This window comes from Saccopteryx leptura, chromosome 2 (genome assembly GCF_036850995.1).
Source record: "Saccopteryx leptura isolate mSacLep1 chromosome 2, mSacLep1_pri_phased_curated, whole genome shotgun sequence".
Taxonomy (NCBI): Eukaryota; Metazoa; Chordata; class Mammalia; order Chiroptera; family Emballonuridae; genus Saccopteryx; species Saccopteryx leptura.
Window position 1 is genome coordinate 265,274,741 of NC_089504.1, and position 16,484 is coordinate 265,291,224.

General features: G+C 42.2%; 1 protein-coding gene across 1 annotated transcript in view; it reads left to right on the top strand.

Annotated features, from left to right (window-relative positions):
* NPL (N-acetylneuraminate pyruvate lyase) overlaps positions 1 to 6,311 on the top strand; it is a 182,937-nt gene extending 176,626 nt beyond the window's left edge. The window contains exons 11-12 of the mRNA XM_066361698.1: positions 549 to 588; positions 4,701 to 6,311. Coding sequence (XP_066217795.1) covers positions 549 to 588; positions 4,701 to 4,885 — 225 coding nt within the window. The 3' untranslated portion in view covers positions 4,886 to 6,311. The remainder of the gene's footprint in view (positions 1 to 548; positions 589 to 4,700) is intronic.
* Positions 6,312 to 16,484: the final 10,173 nt, after the last annotated feature.

Sequence of the window (16,484 nt, forward strand, 5' to 3'; positions counted from 1 at the left end):
GTCCCAGGCCAGTGATGTGTCTTTATTTTTTCAAAAGTAGAAGAAAAAGAAAGACTGTGAAAGGAGAAATATAAAAGGACAACCCACACCTCTGCATTGTGTGAATTCTTATTCTGATCCATTTTGGAAATTAGCACTTATGGAAGTTGAGTATCTAGAAATTGATTCCCATAGATCTTTGCCTTGGCCGAGGTTAGTGAACCCCAGTTTGGAAACAACTGCAATCTCTGATAAGTTTACCTGTGGGAGCTTGATGGGTTAAAGGCTGGCTTCCCTATCTTCACTCTCTATTGCACTGTTCTATCATTGGAGCTTCTTTTCTGCACGGGTCCATTTTATAAAGCTGAAATGTATGATAAGATCCTACCGTATCCTGGATGGATCTCAGCCATCCTCACTTGGTTGGTTTTCTCCATTCTGACAGACCTTCCGAAAACCAAGGTGTGTGGACTTTTTGGTTTGGGGTTTCTGTTATTTGACCTCTAAGTTCTTTAAATTGTTATCACAGTTCAGTAATACTGACTATAGATTTGTTTGTTCCTTTCCAGTTTGGCATTCAGAGGTTTATCAACTTTGTGTTCAAACTAGGTAAGTTTCCTGCTTTGTCTGCTACTGGAGAATATAAAGGAAATGGACTTTCTCTGAGGATTTCAGGGAAAGTGATGAGGCATTTTGATCACTTTCTCTGAGGGTTCAACCAGAACACCTTTTAATGCTCTGTTGCAAGTAGAATTCTTTCCAATATTAACCTTCAGGGCCAACCTGATAAAATGGTGAAGGAGGGTCTGGGCACCCTTTCTCAAACCATTCCCCTCCATTGAATACTTTGTTGACCTCCCCATTCTACACACACGCACACCATTTTTGTTCCTTCTCTTCTGCACTGTCAGCACTCCCTCCCTTTATTTGCCTCTGCTCATTAAAGTTCTACTGCTACACTGTGGCTGATTTCAGCCTAAGTGCTTGGGGGATGGCGGTCTGAATATAGATCTTACTAAACTGTGAATGACTGACAGCACTCCCAAAGTATTGGCAACTTAAAAAGAGTTTATAGGCCCTGGCTGGTTGGCTCAGTGGTAGAGCGTTGGCCTGGTGTGCCAGAAGTCCCGGGTTCGATTCCCAGCCAGAGCACCCAGGAGAAGCTCCCATCTGCTTCTCCACCCCCCCTCCTTCCTCTCTGTCTCTCTCTTCCCCTCCCACAGCCGAGGCTCCATTGGAGCAAAAAGATAGCCCGGGCGCTGGGGATGGCTCCTTGGCCTCTGCCTCAGGCGCTAGAGTGGCTCTGGTCGCGACAGAGCGATGCCCTGGATGGGCAGAGCATCGCCCCCTGGTGGGCAGAGCGTCGCCCCCTGGTGGGCGTGCCGGGTGGATCCCGGTCGGGCACATGTGGGAGTCTGACTGCCTCCCCGTTGCCAGCTTCAGAAAAAAAAAAAAAAAAGAGAGTTTATAAACACGACTGAGTTTAAATGGATGAAGGGTTGCATAATATGCCAAAGTAAAATTTGAGGAAAATATAGTGAATTTAGGAAGAGCAACCTCTCCAGTGTCTCCTAAGCCTTATCCTATGACACATGGCAAATGCCACCATCTCACTCCACTTCTACAAGAGACTGGCCCTCCTTGAGAACCTGGGTCAAGTTCAGGAAAAGTTTTAGGTTTATTTTTGGTAAATCTCCTACCACCCTTTCATAGCCTTTCTGGTTCATCCTGGCCTGAAGCACCTATGATGTGTTATGTCCCTTAAACTCGTAAGGTTCTCAGCTAGCTCTCTTTGTCTTTCAGAGACAGTGTTGTTTCCCATTTGCTTTTCCACTTTCATGATTTTTGTCATATTTGTGTGCAGCTAGTACTATTAATGACCTATTATTATTCACTTGCTCTAAGAAATACTTTCTATAAAACTGTAGGTTTGGCCTGACCAGGCGGTGGCGCAGTGGATGGAGCGTCGGACTGGGATGCGGAGGACCCAGGTTCGAGACCCCGAGGTCGCCAGCTTGAGCGCGGGCTCATCTGGTTTGAGCAAAGCCTACGAGTTTGAACCCAAGGTCTCTGGGTCCAACAAGGGGTTACTCGGTCTGCTGAAGGCCTGCGGTCAAGGCACATATGAGAAAGCAATCAATGAACAACTAAGGTGTTGCAACGCACAATGAAAAACTAATGATTGATGCTTCTCATCTCTCTCCGTTCCTGTCTGTCTGTCCCTGTCTATCCCTCTCTCTGACTCACTCTCTGTCTCTGTAAAAATTACATAAATAAATAAATAAATAATAATAAAAAAAACCTGTAGGTTTGTTATGATAGTTATATGTTCCTAAAGTGCATTAAAGTAGATAATGAACTATTGAAAATTTAAATTTATATACTTGTGTATATACAATTGTTTTTGCATACCAGCAGTGATACTGTTACAGTTTTACAAAATGTAGCTGTGAGGTATTAGCTGAAAGGATTAACTCTTGCCAGAATTATATGCATTTTGAAAGGGGACTTTTGAAGACAGTTTTTATGCTCTAAAAGAATATACCTTAAGCTCATTAAAGAGTTTCTTGGGAGTTGGAGTTTGCATGGTTTAATCAAAGAGAAACTTGTCTTAAGAAATTTGTAGTCCTGTTCCACCATTCATAATAAGCCTGGAAGGGCTATTTTGCATTCATCAAACTACTGTATTTCCCCATGTATAAGATGCTCCCATGTATAAGACACACCTTAATTTGGGGGCCCAAAATTTTTTAAAAATGTATTATCTAAAGTTATTGAACTCAAGTTTAATTCATCATAAAATTCATACAACTCCTCATCACTGTCAAAACTCCCACCCATTAGCTTGTCCTCATCTGTGTCTGATGACAAATCACTGTCTTCATATATTGCCTCATCCTCAGTTCCATCTATGGCATTTGAAATGCCACAACCACTGTATAAGTTGCACCCAGTTTTTAGACCCCAAATTTTTCAGAAAAGGGTGCGTCTTATACATGGTGAAATACAGTATATTCTATATATTTAGACATTCTAGTATTTTCTTTCCCAATGCTAAATTGTTGTAACTAATTTAACTTAGCAAAAGAAAGTTATTCTTTTTTTAGCAAGACAGAGAGGAAGGGGTAGATAGGGACAGACAGATAGGAAGGGAGAGAGATAAGAAGCATCAATACTTCTTTGTGGCCCCTGAGTTTGTTCATTGATTGCTTTCTCAAATGTGCCTGACTGGAGGGGGGGAGCTACAGAGGAGCGAGTGACCACTTGCTCAAGCCAGCGACCTTGGGCTCAAGCCAGCAACCATGGGCTTCAAGCCAGTGACCTTTGGGCTCAAGCCAGCAACCATGGGGTCATGTCTATGATCCCACGCTCAAGCCAGCACCCCTGCGCTCAAGCTGGTGAGCCTACACTCAAGGCAGTGACCTTGGGGTTTTGAACTTGAGTCCTCTGCTTCCTAGGCCAATGCTCTATCCACTGTGCCACTACCTGGTCAAGCAAAAAGTTATTACTTCTTATGCCATGGATCCAAAAGCAATAGCCAGATGAGAAATCAAATATCTTGTTTTCTATTTTGGGTTATTTCCCAAGATTTACCTTCAAAATCATCCATTCTATCTTTAGCTGTGTTTACTTTCATTGATTATGTATTTTTCATTTTCAGTGTTTCTCTTTGGCTGTTTTTATTTATTTTTTCTTCAGATCTCGCTGTTGTTTATTTATATGCCCCTCTCTTAGCCTATGGGTTTTGTTGCTTCTTTTACTTCTGTGATGTCTCTTTCAGAATTTTGTATCATCAGTTTGCTGGATCTGAAATTTGGGAGTTGTGCACAAGCTGGCTTTCATGAAGCTTCTTTTTCCTCACATACTTTGTCATTTTTAACTTTGAATCAGTCTTCAGAAGCTGTTGTTTTCCAGAGAGCCCACTGTGCTCTAGGTTGTGAGATGTCCTACCAAGTGTTTTTATATTTGCATCTGTTAGGACACATAGTTTCACCAATTCTAACCAGTCTTTATGTTATTTTCTTCGTCTGGTTCCTATGTCACATGCATGATACAAATATGGATCTTTCATTCATATATGGCACAGGCTTGAGACTTCTTTCATGTAATCTTTTCCATCCACAGTCCTGGCAGAAGTCAAGGGCTCAGCCTCTATCCCTAAGCCAGGTTTTTTTCTCTTGGTTTTCATAGAAGGCTGGTTACCAGTTTTTACACTTGCAGTTTGAGTCTAGCTCCGCGCTATGCACAGACCCAAGGCTTCCTCTTGAATTCCTGTGCCAACATTATAACACCAGCCCCAGAACAGCAGCTTTGAGTCATAAACTATGCTTGAACTAATTTCTCTCCCAGCAATGAAGTCCTGTATCATTTGAGCAACAACAGTATACCCCTGAATCAGATTCTCATGGACCATTTGGCTTCAACTCCTCATTACTCTGACCTCTTTATTCCTGATAACTTAGGTCCCTCCTTCTTGTTTTTGATGTTAACTTTGAGTCTTGTACTTTGTTTTATTTTACAGCTTGTCAATTTGTTGAAAACACTGTTTGCAGTATTTCTGTGTTGGAAGGAGGAAGAGGGAGTCCCTATGTCTTCTCAGTCTGCCATATTGACTACAAATGTCACACTTTAGTCACTGTACCAATAGTATCTCTACTTCAGGATGTTGATGATGAAGTGTACAATCCCAGTCACATTTCCTATTTATTTTCTCTGTATAGGTTTTGGAGTGTCACAGACCAAAGCCATCATGACTCTAGTGTCTGGGATTCCAATGGGACCACCCCGGCTTCCACTGCAGAAAGCCTCCAAGGAGTTTACTGATAATGCGGAAGCTAAACTAAGGAGTTTGGATTTTCTTTCTTTTACTGATTTAAAGAATGGAAACTTGGAAGCCTGTGACTGATGCCTTTCTATCAAGTCCAGGTGTTTACATGGAGATATAATCTACCTGAACAGTGCATTCGTTTCTCAGCGACTTTATAGATGAGCTTGAACTACATTCTTTTCTAGCAAATGAAATCTCACATCAATCAACAAGTATTGAAGTACCTACTCTGCTCTTTAAAAAGTTTTATTTTGTGAAGGAGCAAAAACTCCAAAAGGTGTCATGAGCCCTGAGTCATTCAACATCGCACAAAATCTTTGCAGACAAATTCCTGCTGATACGGATGAAATGGAATCAAGAGGAAAATTGTAATGAAATCCATCTGCTTTTGGGAGCTCACATTATCTTAATTTCTAGTTCTTAATCCTGTCTTCAAGTTTTCTAATTTTAAAGCACTATAATGTACTTTCATTTTAATAAATACTCATTTGGAATCGAGGAAAACTCTGAGCTATGGCAGGTGTGCTAACTTCAATGACAAATTACAACCTGACTTAACTATATACAAGTATGAAAACACCAGCTGCCTTGGCCGCTCAGTCTAACTCTAGAACATGTTTTCAGATTGTGATGTCAGTGGGTTTTCCCCAAACCACTGAGTTAGCTGAGGACTTGTTTCAGTTCCTGTAGCTGCTAAAGGGTCCTTTAGAGCAGTGGTCCCATCCCCCGGGGCCGCGGACCGGTACCGGTCTGTGGGCCATTTGGTACCGGTCCACAGAGAAAGAATAAATAACTTACATTATTTCCGTTTTATTTATATTTAAGTCTGAACGATGTTTTATTTTTAAAAAATGACCAGATTCCCTCTGTTACATCCATCTGAGACTCACTCTTGACGCTTGTCTCGGTCACGTGATACATTTATCCGTCCTACCTTAAAGGCCGGTCCGTGAAAATATTTTCTGACATTAAACCGGTCCGTAGTCCAAAAAAGGCTGGGGACCACTGCTTTAGGGTGGTTTTCATATAAGAAAGGAAAGGCCTTCCAACAAGAATTCAAGTCTCCATTTGTTGCTATGTGAAAACTTCTTAAAGCACCACGTTTCAAAGAACCAAAGAGTTCTGCTCTGAGCACCACATCCTCCCCTTCCCCACCCAGAAGGAAGTGTCTCCCCCATAGCACCCTGGATTATTGGAAGTGAAAGTCACTGTCCCTCCTGCAGTGAGCCCAGGGGCTACTGTACTTCCCACTCACACTTGCAAGCACTTTCCTTCAATGATAGGAAATTTATCAGTTTTATATTACGCATTAAATATATATTAATTTTTAAGATGGTGAGATCTTATGAACACAGAGAGCAATATAATGATTAAAACAAAACGAGCAGGGCTGAGTTAAGCTCTATATTTTAACATCCAACTCCACAGAAATGAATGAGTACTGTATTATCGAGCAGTAGGTTACTAATAATGCCTTTAATAAAAGTAAAATTTTGGAATATTATTAATTTACTATTGTCTCTGAATTTGGTTTTTAATGTCAAAACTAATGTAATGGTATGTGAAATATTCAACACAATACTAAAGTCTTTTTCTCTTTTTATTTATTTATTTAATTTTTTTACAGAGACAGAGAGAGAGTCAGAGAGAGGGATAGATAGGTACAGACAGACAGGAATGGAGAGAGATGAGAAGCATCAATCATCAGTTTCTCATTGTGGCACCTTAGTTGTTCATTGATTGCTTTCTCATATGTGCCTTGACCATGGGGCTACAGCAGACCGATTAACGCCTAGCTCAAGCCAGAGATCTTGGGTTCAAGCTGGTGAGCCTTGCTCAAACCAAATGAGCCCACGCTCAAGCTGGCGACCTCGGGGTCTCGAACCTGGGTCCTCTGCATTTCAGTCCTATGCTCTATCCACTATGCCACCACCTGGTCAGGCAATTCTTCTTCTCTTTTCTCGCTACCTGGCATCTGGTTTGTCATACACAAGTCTCCTTCATTGCTCCTTTTCTGGGGTTTTATTGTTGTTATGTTTAGTTTTTATTTTGTTTTGTTTTATTGTTGCTAGTGTTCACTTTTCACGGAAGGTGGAAGGCATTTTGTCTTTACACGTACGGTCTCCTTAGCCTTTCTGCTTTGGGCATCCTCAAGGCTCTGTCACCTTCTTCCTAGCCCCAGGCAGCTGTCAGTCAAAGGAAGATCAGGTTCATCAGTGATCAGCAGAGACTACAATAAAAAAATTGCAGCCTGACCTGTGGTGGTGCAGTGGATAAAGCGTCGACCTGGAAATGCTGAGGTCGCCTGTTCGAAACCCTGGGCTTACCTGGTCAAGGCACATATGGGAGTTGATGCTTCCAGCTCCTCCCCCCTTCTCTCTCTCTCTCCTCTCTCTCTCTCTCTCTCTCTCTTCCTCTCCTCTCTAAAATGAATAAATTTAAAAATAAATAAATAAATAAATTGCAGTGCTGCCACAACAGTAAGAAAATGCCTTAAAGGTAAACAAAAATGAAGAAAGGAATCTAAAGAGGCAAGGGGACCCTGATTTAAGCACCTTTATAATTACTTGTTGTGATATAGGTTCTCAGATGTTTCATTGGATCTCAGATGCTCTGATTGATTGTAAGACATTATTTTAGATACACCTCTGAGAAAGAGAAAAACAGACAAAGTATGACATGACATCTCATTCCAGAAATTTCCAAATGACTTTTTTAAGTGTGTTTTAGAAGTGATATAGTACATTTTCAAAATGAAGTAGCTATGGCAAAGGGAATTAAATATCTTAATTAAGGTCACACGTGGTTGTGGCAGAGCCAGGATATGAATCTTAACAGGTTGACAACAGACTGTATTTCACACACAGAATCTTAAATTTATATGTCCACTTTTAACAACACTTTTTCCCTAGTGTTATCCCTAAGATTCAAGCCCAAGGACCTAGTAATGTAGTGGAGAGTTGGGTTCAGTTGAGCACAAAATAGCAAGCAGTACATGGTTGTATGGGAGGCAGCGCTGTCCTGTGGTTATTAATATGACCCAGATCCAGTCCATGTGGGTTCAAGTCTTGCCTCCACCACTTACTAGCTCTGTGACCTACATGTTATTTAACTTTTCAGTCCTTCAGTTATCTGATCTACAATACGAATATTTGAATATCTACTGGGGTTATTGTGAGAATCACATGATGTAATACATATAAAATACTGAAAACAGTGCCTGGGACATCATAAGTACAGTGAAGTGTTCATTTTTGTAGCTATCCAAGCACTTCAGTATATGTTCTTTAAACAACAGAGAGAAACAATACATCACTGCTAACCCTTCTAACTAATGGCTGGCAAAATGAAGTTGAAAATGATACTAAACCCAAGGCAAGAACTTTGCATTTATTATATATTACCACCACTCAGACTAGAGTGCCACCTTCATATTTTTTCCTCGGCTGGGAATTTTATGCTTCCCTCTAACAGTAGAGGATAGGAAGTGAAATTATCTGCATGCTCTTGAATGACCCATGTGTGACCATGTGGAACAGTGAATAACAATGAGAAGATGCCTTTTGCTAAGTGATTTTAGAGGAACAGTAGGTCAAAGAGGCATAGATAGAAAAGGGAGCATGTTTAGAAGCTTCATCTGCAAATGTTAAGGAAGATTTTAGAGGGTGCTCGTTGCTTAGGGCAATCTACAAAGGTAATGCTGGTCTCTGGCATGCAATTTTCTAGAAATTCTATGTCTCAGGTGCAAGGACTCAATTAAGAACCAACTCAATAAAAATTTCCATAAGCCTTGGAAGCTAAAGCTCCGCCTCTGAAAATTTTGTTTAAACTTAGTATTTTACTGTCTTCATTATCTAATTCAAAATTCTTGGTCCTGGCCAGTTGGCTCAGTGGTAGAACGTCGGCCTGGCGTTCAGGAGTCCCAGGTTCGATTCCCGGCCAGGGCACACAGGAGAAGCACTCATCTGCTTCTCCACCCCTCCCCCTCTCCGTCTCTCTCTTCCCCTCCTGCAGCCAAGGCTCCATTGGAGTAAAGTTGACCTGGGCACTGAGGATGGCTCTGAGGCCTCTGCCTCAGGCACTGGAATGGCTCTGGTTGCAATAGAGCTACCCCCCAGATGGACAGAGCATCACCCCCTGGTGGGCGTGCCAGGTGGATCCCGGTCAGGCGCATGCAGGAGTCTGTCTGACTGCTTCCCTGTTTCCAACTTCAGAAAAAAAAAAAAAAGAGAGAGAGAAAAAAAAATTCTTGCAATCCATTTATGCTATTTGAATTTCCCTTATGATAAATATCAGGTACTTGCAACTGTAAGCACCTTGAAAGGTACAAAGAATTAAAAATTAATATCTTTCCCTGAATGATTGAAGAGAGCAAATTCACGGAGAAAATAAAAGTGAATAATGCTAAACTATTATCTAATTGTAAGAGCAACAGAGTTTTAAAGGGAGTGATCACTGAGCTAGAAGAGTTAAAAAAAAAAGTAATGAAAGAGGTGAAGAATAAGGATGTATAGGTATGATGGGCTTAGATAAATTGATTAGTCTGGATTATCTGTAACAACCCCAACAAAATATTTTGTATTTTTGCCTCCAAGAGAAGAACTAAAGTTCAAAATGTAACAGTGAGAACTACAATAGTTCACAATATATAGTATTCCAAAGACTCTGAAGACAAAAGGATCTACAACATAAGCCGAAACAATCCTGAAGGATGTATCCATCATTCAACTAGTTTTTACTGAGCTCTTAATAATGTGTCAAGCACTGTGGTGAGTGGACTGAGCTAGGCAGGGTTCCTGCCTTCACTGAGTTTATTTCTTTTTCAGAAGACGTTTGCATTGCAGTGTCTAAATCTCTACAATAATAATGCTGTAAAGTACTGTACCTTACTTTTGTGGGTTTATGTAGAGACACTAAGTCCAAATGAATTTTTGAGGAGTTTTATTAAGCCGGCTGCATATGACTAACATGGGGTATAGCTGACCCAAATCATGTAGTGTCAAATATAATACTGAGGCTGGTTATATACCCCTGACTACATACAGGTTGGGGGGGCATGACAGCATGATACAGTTATTAACAAGTTTATAACATTTTCTAGAGGATCTATAAAAAACGTTAAAACTTTTCACCTGACCTGTGGTGGCACAGTGGATAAAACATCGACCTGGAACACTGAGGTCGCTGGTTCAAAACCCTGGGCCTGCCTGGTCAAGGCACATATGGGAGTTGATGCTTCCTGCTCCTCATCCATTCTCTCTCTCTCCCTCTCTCTCTCACTCACTCTCTCTTCTCTCAAAAATGAATAAATACAAAAAAAAATTTTAAAAAAACGTTAAAACTTTTAAGGTAACACAATAGCAATGTCATTTTACATATTAAAGACATTCATAAATCTTTTAGTGTCTATCTCCCCAAGGACTGACTCCCACATGGACAGGTCCCTACACTGTGAACCTGACCACCCCCACTGCATGCCCGTGTGGGTCCACCATAGCCGGTTGAAGCCTGCAGTCCCAGGAGAGACACCTCCATGGACAGCAGAGACTGACCCCACCAACCTTTGTAAGTTAACCCTGAGAAGGATGGCATGCCCTGCTCCAGCCACAAACTGGAAGCTGGTTGGTCTACACACAGCTAATGTATGAAAAAACTCACTGAGGACCTCCTTTTAATCAGACTTTGAGGAAGGAGGAAAACTGGAGTAAAAGAAAAGCCAGTTTGGTTGTCACTAAAGGTTACCGGGTTTTTTTTTTAAGTTCTGACTAAAAAAAAATTGTATAATTTTAATAATAAAAAATATGAAATATGACAATACTTTTTTTTAAGGGAAAAAATAAATTATTTTAAAAGCCAGTTATTTCTAAATAGTTAAGAAAGTTTATAAAAATTAAGAATTGCCTCATATACCTTGTTAAAAATGAGTCAAGGATTTGACTCAGGATATAAAACCAGTGGGGAATGTGGTAAAATACCAAAGAATTACAACAGTTCAGGGCAGGTAGAACACATAAATCGAATCGTAAAGAAAACTTTAACCAAATTTGTTTTTGAAACCGGTGAAAACTGGCCCTCTTTAGGGCAAAGTGTACCCCCTATAGAGAAGGATTTATGCTTTTTGAAATAATGTTTGGAAAACCCCTCCCTTACTACCAAAACTCAGAGAAGAAATAAAAGCTAAGTAACCACTCCTTCCTTAGGTACTTACAGGGTCTGCAAATTACTCAGCAGGCTGTTTAAAAGACTGTCTGAAAGGTGCTTCCAGCACTGCCATGTGATCCGGTACATCTTTTTCAGCCTTGCTCTGAGTAGCTGTCCAGCGTTATTTCTAACAAGAAAAGCAGCAAATTAAAACCCACAAATTTTACAAACTCATTTTCCCAACAGTGGGCTATTCCAGTTCATACAAAGTCCTCAGTTTCTCTGGGGACATAGTAACCCCATAATCCCAAGAACCTTTTCTTACAATTTTTTACCATAGTGGCTAAAGCAGTGAGTTTCCCTGTGAACTTCATGCCTCCCATGTCAAACAACAATTATGCCACACAAAGGAATTGGGGAAGGGTAGGGGAAATTTGGAGGGGACCCAACACCCGCCTCGGCCCCACGGGAGAGAGTCAGGGCCTTTCTCCTAGTGCCAGCCCCATTCACTCCACACTCATTCTCCCTTTCACAACTTCCTACACACCAGTGGAGGGTGACAAACCACCACCCCAACCCATGGAGGGCCCACGTGACCCCCATGTCTTAGGGAGGGGAAGAGGAGAGGCAGCCAGAGGGCCTGTCCCTGACAATCCCATTCTCTATAATCCTATTACTCATGATTTCATTACTCATTTTCCTTCCTGGAGCTGCAATTCATTTCAAGAAACTGATAATTAACAAGGTCCACACCCGTGGTTTGTTAATTTCTAAACATTTCTACCTGGCCCTGTTTTCTTTTTTTTTCTAAGATTTTTCTAAAGCAAAGTTCTAATTTTTTAATATTATTCCTAACCTGTATCTTCCAAATGGATAAAACTTCTTTTGGTCAGTAGGTGGATATCTGAATATCTGAAACTAGTTTCTATTCTATACTTCCTTCAGTCACCCCACCCTTAGTCGTCCCCGCCACCTTACTCTAGCTCCCTTCCCCCCGTCACTCCGCACACAGCACATCCTGGCCCTGCCTTCTGCTCTTCTCTTACCCAAATCACTTACTTGCCAGCCCTTTGCCCCCAGAGGCTGGAGAAACATTTCCCGGAGCACATTCCTCAGCCCTCTCCTCCCATATTTAATGTCTGGGGCACTGATCTACAAAATTGAAACTGTCTGGGAGAATTCAGAAATCAGCACACCAATAAAAGGCAAGAAAGATAAGACAGATAATAATTAGCACTCAGAATAAAGGATGTTTGACTATAGAGGTGTCAATCATCACACAAGGCAAGAGGCAGGAGCCAACAGAAGAGAACAATTTCTTCAGAGGAGAAGTCAGACAGAGTGCCCTGAAGCCAGAGGTCTTGGATCCAAGAAAAGAGATTTAGTGGATCTGGGGGAAAAGGCCCATACCACGAAATGTCACAAGATTTCTCGGATGAACAAAGAGAATTTACAGTATAGACAATTCACTATTTAAGAATTTTTATTATTTCTATGAATTTTGCTACTTTATAACTTGCAGGCTTTGGCGGACAGCCTCTAACTCATATGAGGTTTACAAATTTCCCTTCATTTTTGTCCTCTGGTTTTAAGCCAGAAATTTCAAATTTTTTTCATGCAAGAACTTAATTCAGGCCTTAAAAACAGACACAGTTAGGCATTAAACAAAGACTTCACATACAGTCATACAAATTAAGAAATTTAAATGAGCGTGCTTTACCTATTCCAATTAAAATTATACCAGAGGTTTTCCTGACAAAGAGAACTTACAAAATAGACAATCTACTATTTTACATTTACACTTGACTTTTAGGCACACAGTTCAACAGACAAAGGAAGGGGTTTCCCTGTCAGGGGCCTCTCAGGTGCTCGCAGGCCGTGTTCCTGGAACTTAGGCTCAGGTACCAGGGATTCCCATTCACACAGCAATCACTAAGCGGTTCCCATCAGGGGCCTCTCAGGTGCTCACAGGCCACATTCCTGGAACTTAGACTCAGACATCAGAGATCCCCACTCATACACCAATCACTCAGGGGTTTTAGAGAGAAACATTAAAAACAAAGAATGATATTTTGACAAGCACAAAGGTGTCCCTGGAAGTCCGAGACAAGACTGATTAATTCAGTCCCTACTCAGGTTTCTTCCTGAAAGCATCACCAAATGTGGCAACACCAAATGTCCCCACTAAGGTTTTCTGTCCCAGAAAAGCCCGAGGCAGAACCCAAAACTCTCCACCGACATCTCAGTCTTGGAGAGCCTATTGTGAGAGTGAGACTGCGTCTGATCCTACGCAATAGTCCAGATTGACCTGTCACAAACAGCAAAGCAAAAGATTTGCTTCACATACCTACCTCTGGAGGTCAGAACTTTACATTCCTTGATCTCTCTGTCAAATTCTCGATGTTGGTCAAATAAGTTTTTAAATATGACACATATGTTTGCCTGCTTTGGGTGTGGGAGACAGGCTGTAAGCTGGCAAAGTCATTATAGCCTAATGCTTAGTTTTAAAACTAAGCTTTTCCCCACACCCTTGACTGTTGCATGATGTGGGGTGGTGCACTCTCATGAGGAATCCCATTATGCCTCAGATAAGTGGCTTTGTATCAGAGACTTCCTTGTTTTGTATATTGGATTAAAGGTTTTGATTTCTACACTATAAAATGGGGCAGCGGAGCCCATGCTGGAGGAGAGCAGAGAAAGGCCACATGGAGGAGATGAGAAGCAGCCAAGATGGTAGAGTGCTGAAGGAGAAGCTAGTGTGTGCAGAGTTTGTGCAGAGAGAAGGAGATGGGGAACAGAGGTGAATAAGGCTGGTGAGGTAGAATACTTTGATTCTAGGAAACTCAGATAAGTCAGTGGCTTTGGGAGCCCTGAATGAAAAGGGAAGTGTTTTCCCACTGTATTTCTTGCCCGCTAGGTACAAGTTATGATTAAAGATGATGGCCCACCAGTTCTTGGCTCCCTTGTTTCATTACTGTCTGTTAAAATCAAATGCAAACCTGAACAGGCCAGGCAGTTCTGATGGCTAATGCCTTTACAGTCGAATTTGGGGATCAGGGGTGTCTGCCAAAGAGTTGTCCGAACCCCACAGGAAAACAGGAGCCCTGGGACGTCTCAGGTGGCGCCTCTCCTTGCAAGTGGGGTCAGGCAACCCTCCAGAGAGACCAGCCAATCCAGGTGTCTCTACCTGGTGACGCGGAACACTGGATCCTGGACAAGCCCTCAAATGTTGTAAAGTACCATACCTTACTTCTGCGGGTTTAAGTAGAGACACCAAGTCCAAATGAATTTTTGAGGAGTTTTATTGATTAAGCCGGCTACATATGACTAACATGGGGTATAGCTGACCCAAATCGTGTAGTGTCAAATATAACTCTGAGGCTGGTTATATACCCTTGACTACATACAGCAGGGGTCCCCAAACTTTTTACACAGGGGGCCAGTTCACTGTCCCTCAGACCATTGGAGGGCCAGACTATAAAAAAAAAACTATAAACAAATCCCTATGCACACTGCACATATCTTATTTTAAAGTAAAAAAACAAAACAGGAACATATACAATATTTAAAATAAAGAACAAGTAAATTTAAATCAACAAACTGACCAGTATTTTTTTTAATTTTTTTTTTAAATTTATTTAGTCATTTTAGAGAGGAGAGGGAGAGACAGAGACAGAGAGACAGAGAGAGAGAAGAGACAGAGAGAGAGAAGGGGAGGAGGAGCTGGAAGCATCAACTCCCATATGTGCCTTGACCAGGCAAGCCCAGGGTTTCGAACCGGCGACCTCAGCATTTCCAGGTTGACGCTTTATCCACTGCGCCACCACAGGTCAGGCTCTTTTTTTATTTTTTTTAAGGCACACTCTTAGGTAAGAGGTGCCTTATTTTTTGTTGTTAATTCATTTTAGAGGGGAGGAGGAGAGACAGAGAGAGAGAAGGGGGAGGGAGGAGCTGGAAGCATCAACTCCATATGTGCCTTGACCAGGCAAGCCCAGGGTTTCGAACCGGCGACCTCAGCATTTCCAGGTCGACGCTTTATCCACTGCGCCACCACAGGTCAGGCGACCTGACCAGTATTTCAATGGGAACTATGGGCCTGCTTTTGGCTAATGAGATGGTCAATGCCCAGTTTCATATTTGTCACTGCTAGCTGTAACAAGTGATATGATGCGCTTCCGGAGTGTGAGGCGAGCGCCCACGTCACCGGAATTAGTACTGTACGTGAGCGACACCATGCTTTGCGGCACCGCCACTTACAGTACTCCAGGAGCACAGGATGCAGATGCATCCTCTCACTGACCACCAATGAAAGAGGTGCCCCCCTTCTGGAAGTGTGGCGGGGGGGGGGGCAGATAAATGGCCTCAGGGGGCCGCATGTGGCCCACAGTTTGGGGACCCCTGATATACAGGTTGGGGGGACATGACAGCATGATACAGTTATTAACAAGTTTAGAGGATCTATAAAAAACGTTAGCCTGACCAGGTGGTGGCGCAGTGGATAGAGCATTGGACTGGGATGTGGAGGACCCAGGTTCAAGACCCTGAGGGTACCAGCTTGAGCACAGGCTCATCTGGTTTGAGCAAGGCTCACTGGTTTGAGCCCAAGGTCACTGGCTCAAGCAAGGGGTCACTCAGTCTTCTGTAGCCCCCGGGTCAAGGCATATATGAGAAATCAATCAATAAACAACTAAGGAATCGCAACGAAGAATTGATGTTTCTCATCTCTCTCCCTTCCTGTCTGTCCCTATCTGTCCCTCTCTCTGACTCTCTCTGCCTCTGCCACAAAAAAAAAACAAAAAAAAAAAACGTTAAAACTTTTAAGGTAACACAATAGCGATGTCATTTTACATATTAAAGACATTCATAAATCTTTCAGTGTCTATCTTCCCTCCTTTGTCTAGAGGTATATGTTACTCTCAGGATTCCGGGGAGGGAGAGTTAAAATCAGTGTAGGGCGGTATGTAAAATTTGTCTTTTATTTGAAAGGGAAAGGAAGTTCTTCAGATAACCTTAATCCTTTCAGAGAATTATAGTGAAACTAAATGACCCAGTCCTTGTAAGTCAGGAAACTCCCATATCCTTCTCCCTCCATTCTCTAAAGAAAGGACAGGGCAAGAAACCTGACTTTCTTTCATAAAATACTAATATTAATTTTTGCAATTCTTTGGTACCTTACCACAATAATACTTTATTGAACGCCTATTTCCTGCCCAATATTCAGCTAAAGCGCCTTTCCTCTGGCATCTCATTTCATCACAACAACCCCATCAAGTTAGCACCGAAGATTTCCAGTTCTGTCGTCCAAGGGCACCTCATCCACTCCAGGTCCCTACCACAAAAACTGCTAAACATTTTGCTGCATCAGAGCCACCGGAAAGGTTCTAAAGCAGCCAGCAAACTACGGAAAGCCACCCGCAGGGGTGGGCCGGAGGCGCAGGGAATCTCCTAAGCGACCGGATGCTCAGGCTCCGCCCTCCCTCTAGCCGCCCTTCCCAGGCTCCTTTTCTGCGCCTGCGTACGTGCCATGGCCCCGCCC